The sequence below is a fragment of the Hibiscus syriacus genome, unplaced genomic scaffold, assembly GCF_006381635.1.
Source record: "Hibiscus syriacus cultivar Baekdansim isolate YM2019G1 unplaced genomic scaffold, ASM638163v2 tig00002237_pilon, whole genome shotgun sequence".
NCBI classification, from domain to species: Eukaryota; Viridiplantae; Streptophyta; class Magnoliopsida; order Malvales; family Malvaceae; genus Hibiscus; species Hibiscus syriacus.
In genome coordinates, this window is record NW_024061918.1 from 13,517,376 (window position 1) to 13,527,442 (window position 10,067).

At 31.3% G+C, this 10,067-nt stretch overlaps 1 protein-coding gene across 1 annotated transcript; it reads left to right on the forward strand.

The window, feature by feature from the left end:
* The first annotated feature begins 401 nt into the window (after positions 1-401).
* LOC120140955 (vacuolar fusion protein MON1 homolog) lies at positions 402-3,507 on the forward strand. The gene is made up of 5 exons (XM_039155935.1): positions 402-430; positions 2,470-2,821; positions 3,071-3,150; positions 3,265-3,336; positions 3,468-3,507. The coding sequence occupies exons 1-5, from the start codon at positions 402-404 to the stop codon at positions 3,505-3,507; spliced, it is 573 nt and encodes a 190-aa protein (XP_039011866.1).
* Positions 3,508-10,067: the final 6,560 nt, after the last annotated feature.

The window sequence follows — 10,067 nt, forward strand, 5'->3', positions numbered from 1 at the left end:
CGGGACTAACAGATAGGTTTAAAATAATAACAAAAGAATAGTATAAGTACCTGGTTTGATCAAAAATCAATTTAGGTATTTAAAACAAAAAAGAAGCGTAGTTTGAGGGCTGATTTTTCATTTAAGTCTTAAAAAAAATCTTGTGCTTCTTCTTTTTCTTCCAACATAAACCTGCAAAATAAGATTTCTTCCTTTAAAACCATGCAAAAGAGTACAATGGACAATTGAACAACCGCCAATTTATGAAAAATTTAAAATACATGTAGTTTCTTTGCTTTCAGCTTCATGTTTTCGTATTTCTGTTGATCGTAAAACCATTTCTTATACTCTATTTACTATTGGAATTTAACATAATCCAGGATTAATATAGTGAAACAATCATTAAAATTGCTATGTAAACGATGAAGATAATGGGAAAATACAAGATTAGGTAACATGCTTATTTTTATAAAATTCATGATGTGACCCTTCAATCTAATCTGGTTAAGAACTGAATCAATGATGTTACACAACTGACCAAAATTATAACTTTTAACTTAATTTGATTATTGTATAATTAATTAATCAATTTATAAATTTTAGGAACTACATGGTCATTACAGGATCAATCTCATGCATTAGGGACCAATCTAAATTAATCAGCATACTATGGAAACAATCCATGACCATCATTAATCATAAAAGGACTAAATTAAAAATTTTAAAGTTTACACACTATTAGTATCAATATTTTTCCTTTAATAACAATAATGATATCGATATTGAATTACTTTTCAAAATTTTGAAATTAAATATGACACTGATACCAAATTATAGTTTAAGATTCAGACCCCTCTAATGCGTATCGATAGTTAAACATTAGGTATCAATACCACTAGTGTAGTACCAATACCCTATGTCAGTAACAATATCCATAGTCCATGTTTTGGTACCAACATCATATACACTAAATTATTAAAATGCCAATTCAAAGATGCTTCAACTTGTACCAAAAATTTGGCCTAGACTATATATACAACATATAATGTCATGCCAATAATGTATCATAAAACTAATTTCACCCAAGTAACAAGTTTCATCAAGTGCATACATCATAGGCATGCTTGGACTCGAATAGCATACTTACTACTTTGTATATAATAGCCATGCCTTAAACTTATGCAATATGTCAACGTGAACACCTAAGCATACCAATAGCATTATGTCATCAAGTAATATATCAAATAGTATCAAAATATCATATACATCCAAAATACATTAAAATACTAATAAGTTAATTTACGTAGCCATCATACTAGGAGTTTTTAGGACCTTTATACTAACAAAAGAAGATGACTTACAACCACTAGATGCAATCTCAATCCACTAAAAGGTGTGATGTCTTAAAATTATTAAACACATAAAATAAACGTATAAAGCTTAGTTAGATAATCATAAACATAAGAATACTTTTGGATGATAATTTCATTATTATGGTAATAACATCGCAAGTTTAATATTTTTAACAATAAACATATCAATAGACACGTGTGACAATATATCAATAACATCAAATATAAGTCTGATGGTACTCTTTCAAATAATGGGTACATGAATCCCTACGTCACTGTCAATAGTACAAATAGCATACAATGGTGGTCAATCTCTCCATCACTACCGAGGGCATAAGTCCAACCAAATCAGCATCCCTTAGTCACTACTAAGACTAAAATCTCACAATATTTATGCAAGTGTTGTGGACTTTATGACATGCCAATTATATTCTCAAATCGATAAGGTAATCAAGAAAACAATAAAAATATAACATAACTTATCTATACCAATTTTATGCTCAAAGCTCACAATCGTTACAACAAGAAAATATACCTTTAATGACAAGCGCTAATTTATTACTTACAAAAAATATGTTATAAAAAATGTCATGTTTTTTAAAATCTGAATGATTTATGACTTACAATAATGTGTGTCATATTTAATAGTCATAATCTAAAAAATTTAACAAAAACACAGAATATACTTTTAATTGTGTGTCTTCTGTAAAAGTCACCTTTTAATTTTCCACATTATTTTCATCATTTCCTGCTTTTAGTTCTGGCCTCCTCGATAATCAGTTCACTCACACATTGCTTCCCCCTTTTTCTCTTTTTCCCTTTTTCTCTTTGCATCAGTGGACAATGGAAGCAATGCTTCTCGGCTTTCATCTCCTCAGCCCTAGCCTCTTAACTCCAAAACCCCTTAAAATTCCAGGTTAGTCTTCCACTGTTTGGTTCTATAGAAAAATCTAGAAGTTAAAGGAGTGAACATTAACAAAGAAGTGTTGAGCACCGTTTCGATTTTGCTTTTGGATTTTGGATTTTGAATCCTGGATTTTGATTTTCCCAGAGGGTAAAACTAAACGTTGTGGGATTCTACCTCATCTTCGTCTTCTCTTGATGACTCTACCGGCTTAAACCAAAATTCTGATCTCAGACCGGTTGGCCAACATTTCGGTTTGTTGACACTTACTGAACTTAGTCGTGGAAATGGCAATGACTTTGCCAATGCATCGTTGAATTGGGAGAGAGACAATGGTGATGAAGAAGACAACCAATTAATCGTGGAGAATCAGGATATATTAGGCGACGAAAGGCCCTCTAGTTCTACCAGTAGTGGATATGTCGGTGAGAGAGGAAGTAGTAGTGCCACGAGCGAGTCTAGGATCGATGAAACGAGTGAAATTGACGGTAATGAGATTCATGAAGTAAGGAACCATGGTTTCCTCGAAGGATTCTCCGTTAATCAGGCCTCCTTTTGGGTTCTTGGTAAACGCCATGTTGATGAGGTTAGCCATTCCAGTTCTTTTTCCTTGTTGAACAAAAAAATGGTTTAGCTTGTTTTTCGCTGAATTCAACAAATTTAAAGTTGGAAATGTTTATGAGGTTTTGGAATTTGGATCAGTCGATAACAATTTTATTGTTTGAGTGTAAGAATTATTAGCCTTTCATGGTTTGATTTGGAAACAAAAAGAAAGAAGCAACTTCAAACAATCTTTGTTATATTGCATCATGTTTAATTTAGGAATGAAGTGCAGGATGATGGTTCGATAGCATGGAGAAAGAGGAAGAAACACTTCTTTATTTTGAGTAATTCTGGTAAACCGATATATTCCAGGTGTGTTAGTAGTTCTTAGAAATGCTAACACTTGAAGGTGCAAAATCTGCACAAATAAAATGAACGGCTTGCTAATGGATCCTACTTTAATTCTTTTGTACATTTCACTTCCAGATATGGAGATGAACACAAACTAGTTGGTTTCTCAGATACGTTACAAGCCATCATTTCATTCGCGGAGAATGGGTAATTTGCTGGATATAGCTTACTTGGTTTTTAGTAATGATTCCCGTGCTTACTCAGTGCAATTATTTGGGAAACTTTATCATTTTTATGTCAGTTTCATGGGGTTTTAACATTTTGGTAATTGTTTTCAGGGGAGATCTTATCAAATTGATCAAGGCTGGGAAACACTAGGTATTGTTACACTTGCTACTTATGGATTTTAAATTTATGTACTTTCTAATTTTCCAGCTCTGCAATCAGTTGTTATTAGACAACTTGCATTTGAAATACTTTCTCATCCATTTAATGATTAATCTTTTAAGTATTTCTTTGAATTGATTTTTCAAATTTTTCAAATTGCATTCTTTAGAAATAAACATTGAGGGACTGCAATTTAATTTCTGTTTCACAGTAGTATAATCATCGTAGTTTCATTAAATATGGTGGAACCTTAATCCTCAAATAGTTTTGTAATATTTGCCAAGACGTGTCAATTAATTTTAAAAAGAAAAATGAATGATGTGATAGTAGTTTGTTTGATGTTATTATAAATAGACATGTTTAATTACGTGGAAAAAGAAGTGTTGGCCTTCTATTTTGCTTTTGGTTGATGATCTGGGTGATTTTTCTGCGGAGCTTAAACTGTCATTTTTTCAGCTTGGTATCAGCCCTCAGATCATTGCACCCATAATTATGTAGGTTTGTAATTTTTCATTGGTCATATAAGATTTGTTTTACATGATTGTGTAAACTTTTAAATTCCATATTTTTTTCTGCACTTCATGCTATGAAATCTATTTGCCACCCTCATGTTATATGTTTAAGTGGAGATAGATAGATAGATAGATAGATAGATGTTGAGGATGGTTGCTATGTTCTTTTAATATGGAATGGTTGTACAAAACTCTGATGCTTTTTGTTTCTCACAAGAAATTGGCAGGATATGACGCATATTCAACCTTTTCCTGGAATAAAACTTAAACATAATTTTCACATGTTCTCTATTCATTTTTTCCATATATGCTTTATATTTGAGCTTTTATTTGTAAACTAAATTCTCATGGTTTTTGCAGGGTTATGCATGTGATGGTGACATCTTTACTTTTGGTTTGTGGTGCAATGACTATGACATGGATCTGTGATACGATATCAGAATCCGGATTTAGTATCATTCTTATTACATTTACTCCTTATTTATTTCAATTGTTACAGAAAAGTTTTTAATTTAATAAGAACAACTGAGTAACTGACCGAATAAATGTAAAGCTAATGATTATTTTCTCTAGAATCTATAATGAGGAAAACTCTGGAAATAGAGATTTAAGAAAAAGAGTTTATTCGATGCACAGAGACCTTATGTTGGATTGGAGGAAATAATAGGAAATAGTTATATTCTTCTCATATATTCACCTTGAGACGAGAAATATGCTTTTATCCAAGATTATAAAAGTTATAGAAATTCATTAAAAGTTTCAGCCTTTCACCTTGCCCAAAGTCAAGGAAAGTTCATATAAAATTGGTGTGCTTTTTAAAGATCCTGTTTTCTTACATTTTGAAAGTGATGAAGTTTCACATTACTGCGATGTTTTGAGTATTGTGGCCTTCTTAATTCACAACTTGTGTGTTTGAGGTCAAGGTTCGTCTCTAATTATATGTGTTGGAATATTAACTGGATACATAGATACGCTGTATGAGATGTTGACTCAACTCTCAAGTATGCCACATGTGCTGACTAAGGTCGTCTTCTTAAGTTAGATTCGATGTTGTCTGGTATCGATACCCTTACCATAGTATTGCTACTACCTCATAGGTATCGATACTGATTGAATCAATATCGATACTACTCAGCTAATTCATCCCGTTTTAGCCTATAGTATCGGTACTGTTCTATCAGTACCGATACCCTTGCCAAGATTTTCCAGTTTTCCACCCGATTATTAAAAAATTGACATCAAATTTCGTTATGATTACCTCCCAAAATGCTACTAAACTCTTCATTACTTATACATACTAACTTTCCCTCTTTTAGATACTTAAAACATCTAGTATCCCTCAAGATCATTTGATTGTAAGAATCACACTGTAATTTCTATCTTGTTTTTTTAACTCATCCAATGTTTTAATCTCTCATTTATCTCTTTAACAAGTCAAATCTACCAATAAACATCAATAAACACTCATATATTCACATATCATTTCAAAAAAAACCATTTTCTAAAATCTCCATTATTCCCTTATCTCCTCATTTTAATCCCATCTAATCCTTCCTTATGCATATATATCACTTAATGTTACCAAAGCAACCCATAATTTAAAGGAAACATTAGCTAATGGAAATTTACCTTATGCTACTGATGAGAGAGCACCAACGTGAAGAAGAAGAAAAAGTGTAGGAATGCCTTACTTTCCTCTTTCTTCCTATTTCAAATCCCTAATCTATTTTTAAATTTATTTTCCTATTAAAAGAACAAAGTTCCCTCTTAACTTATCTATTGCTACAATTTAATCCAAAACACTATTTTAAATCATTTTCTTATCTTTTACCTTTATTCAAATTAGTCTTCCAATTTCAAATCTTTTCAATATAGTCTCTGACTAATATTTGAGGTATTCCCCTAAACAAAATTCATCCTCGAATTTAAAAACTTTATGTGTTTACCACAATACTTCAACTAGAGGAATCATTTTGGTTACGCGATTTCTGGATTTCTCTAATCTAGATCTGTATTGGTTCTTTTTCATAATTTAATTCTAATTGAATCTTTATTTTCGCCCAAAATAAGAACATGCAATGGATTTGATTGGTCATTAATAAGCAATGACACATGAAAACATTACAAGTCTTGTACATTTCAGAAGACAAAAGCTAACTGATAAAATCTATCAAGGTTCAATAATTCTCAAACTCAGTCCCAACCGCGATACTTACTTCCAAAGCGATACTTTCAGAAAACTTTACCATTTTCTTGTTACTCAATCACTTTTGTATTTAGATTAGCATAAGACTTTGGTAATTAGCACAACTATAGCACCACTCACTATACAATTAATGACATCAAATCTTTTAAGGTACTCGACTACGGCTGACTCTAAATCATGTGTAGATAATTCCTATTATGAGTCTTTAACTTTATTAAGGCATAGGTCACAACCTTACCTTTTTGCATAAGCACACTTTCTAAACCATTGATATATGCATTAGTAAAAACCACATAATCCTTACCCAACTCAAGTTGTATAAAAGATGGTATCTTTGTTACAATCCTCTTTAGTATTTCAAAACTCTCTTGACCCTTTTTCATGCTACAAAAGACATATCTTTCCTTAAAACTTGGTTAGCAACAAAGCTAACGACAAAAAGTTTTTCACTAACATTCGATAGTAAACAGCAAGCCCCAAAGAAATATGGACTTCAGGATCATTCTTTGGGAGTTTCCAATTTACTACAACATGAGTTCTTCTTAGGATCTACTCTTATACCTTATATCAAAACAACATGGCCACAGAAAACCATCTCTGCTAACCAAAGTTTCACATTGAATATTTTGGAAAACAAGTTCTTCCCTCGAAGAGTTTTTATTTAACTGTCAAAATCTATGTATAACCACATAGATTTATCTTTCTTTTCTCTACTAACACACATACTTCCCAAGATGAAATACTCGAGTTGATAAAACTTTGGTCAATCAACTCTTATAATTGAGCCTCTAATTCTCTTGACTCACTTAAGTCATTTAATACTAAATCATATAAACATGTTCAATACCTTAAAAATCATTAACCTTGAATTCCATCTTTCAATATGAAGGTAACTTTTTTTTATAGAAATAGGGCCTCATTAAAAACCCTCTTTATAACCATTAAACTCCTAGAAACTCAATAATCATATGAAGGAGGAAAAGAGTGCCTAAAGATTTATTACTAGAGCAAGATACAACTAGTTCAGAACATAAAATACAACAGAAAACCCCTTTAAACTAACCCCAAAGATAACCACCAAATACAAACAAAACACAAAACCTTGTGTTATCCCATGCATGATTTAGCTAAACAATCAGCTTCCACATTTATACATATGTTAACAAGCCTAGTAGTTACATTGAACTCACTAACTAACTTGGCTTTAACTCTGACCACTTGAAAAGACATCTATAAATTCCCAATATTTATGAAATTATCAAATAATTTCTACATTAATTACTTGAGTATCTATCACATTAACCATAAAACTATATATATTTTTCTGACATAATTTTCTTTCAGAATCATTATCGATATCACCTTGAGTGAGGATTTTACTTTCTCAATAAAACTATAATTTCTATACCCATCACATCTTTCTGAATTAATCGTCTTTGGAGACAAACAACTTATTTTCAATATGATTTTAAATCATCAAATGACACTTTCATCAGATCCACCGGAAACATAACCCCAAGAATATTTATTAAATTTTTACTACATGTTCAATTTATCTTTGCACCATGACCCATTAGGGTTTATTCATATCATCTCACTCGAGTTAAGTTAAATAGAATACTTTTACTTTAAAATCTTTCATTTCCTTCTTGAGGAAATCCATGTAACTTTCCAGATTCATTTAAAATATTCTCAAGCAATTGAAACATTTTCTCTCTCGGCAATAAAAGTCTAATTATCCACATAATTAAATAAGAATACTTGGCAACTTTGTAGCAATAACCTCATTGCAGTTAATGCAAAAATTACACTAGTAACCATATTTACTCTTATAAACAGTTGAAACTATTTAATAGATTCCTCCAATGCAGAAACATCATTAAACACGGGGGCATTCCTTCAACATAATGGAGGAAAATCCCTATAAGCTTCTACCCTTCTACGGTATTATACTAAAATCATGTCGGATTCTATTGAGTCAATTTTGATCTCGACCTTATTTTCAATATCATCTACTTTCTTACCTTTGTCCTTAGTTTCTGATATCTATTAGGACATACATAAGAATAATAATAAAGTTAATAAGGAGCGATATCAATCGCCCTCTAATTGACACCATATCAGTAACTTTAACAATCTTAATGGAATGTAATCCTTTTTACATTAAAATACATTCAATTTTGGCCGAGAATCGGCTAAACCTGTAGCTTTGATACCAATAAATATAACACCCATCTCCTGTATAACTTTCTGTATATGATATTTGGATGTCACCTTACTTTTAAAATAGTTATCGTTTGAAACCCCTTACAAATTTGTTTCGAAATTTAAATTAAAACATTTTAGCATAATGATAAAACAATCATCGAAATATACTACCAAAATGTCCACTTTATATACATTACAGAGAATTTTTATTTTAAAATTGATTACATGCAAATAATTGTTCAAAATAAACATGATTATCCTACCGTTACTGATGAAAGTCAACCTTAACCGAAGATATCTACTGTTACAGTTGCACTCCTTATTTAATTTGTCTCCGCTTTTACCTACGTGTGGAAGCAAAACACATTAAGTATTTACTTGGTGAGACATAATACTATAAAGATAGCATAATTTATACATAAGTATTTTATGACTATTGAATGATGAATTAAATTTCATAATCCATAAAGACCCAATAAACCTTTCTCAGTTAAACCATAATTCTTTCATACAGTTATCAAAATTATTCTTAGTAAACCCAACATACTCATATTTCTATATATTTTCCTCATTATTACTTATTTGCCCTTTGTACATTAAATGAGAAATTACTATACATGCATTGCACCAAAGTGTCAATTGATCATGTATCTTTTACAATCATTATGGGTGGCACCTTAAATATTGTTAACTCATAGTAATTATATTATGGTGCATTGTAGGAAAATACATCCGGTTCTAAAGTTGGTCGAATCCAACTATTCGGCATGACACATATGAAGAAGGATGGCACTCCTATGACTGCTGAAGCTGTAGAAATTATGGTACGTTTATTGGGTAGATGTTTTAAATTTACCTCACTTTATTTATATTTGTACCATGACATTTTTTCCATTTTAATTATTTATTCACCTTATTATTAGGAAAAATTGAGGGAGAAAAGGGCGGAGTATCACGCTACTAGTTCAAGTCAAGGTCTTGTTAATGATGATGACATTGAAAATCGAGCTATTAATGACGTTTTGGGTCCTGAAAGATTGGCCGGGTGTGCTGTCAAGGATCATTTGTTACTCCCACCAAATATTTTGGATCCAGTTCATCACAGTACACGTCGTCGCAGTCTCAATCTTCCCAATTAGAAGTTAGTCGTTTAAAACAAAAGTGGGCTAATATGGATCAACATATGGCTAATATGAAAGCGGAAAATGAAGCAAGGGAAGCAGCGGCAGCACACAGAGAAGAAACATATCAGTAGAGATGTGAAGAATTTGAAAAACGACTCAATGATATGATGCATATGCTACAGAAAACTCAACCTCAAAATCCACCATCATAGTCTCATTTATGTTATCAGCATTCTGTTAATGTTACTGAACCGTGTTTAATTGAACTTATATTACGTTAATGAAAACATTATTTTATTATATTAGATTTGATGTTGCTTGTTATTGATATAGATTTTGATGTTATTGCTGTTATGTTTGTTGGATAATGAAACAGGTTGAAAAAATAGATTTGGGGTAATCGACAATAATTTTTTAATTGGTTAAATTATGTGTTATTTAGCGGCGTTTGTAACAAAAACGCCGCAATATGTCACATTTTTAGCAGCGTTTGTATCATAA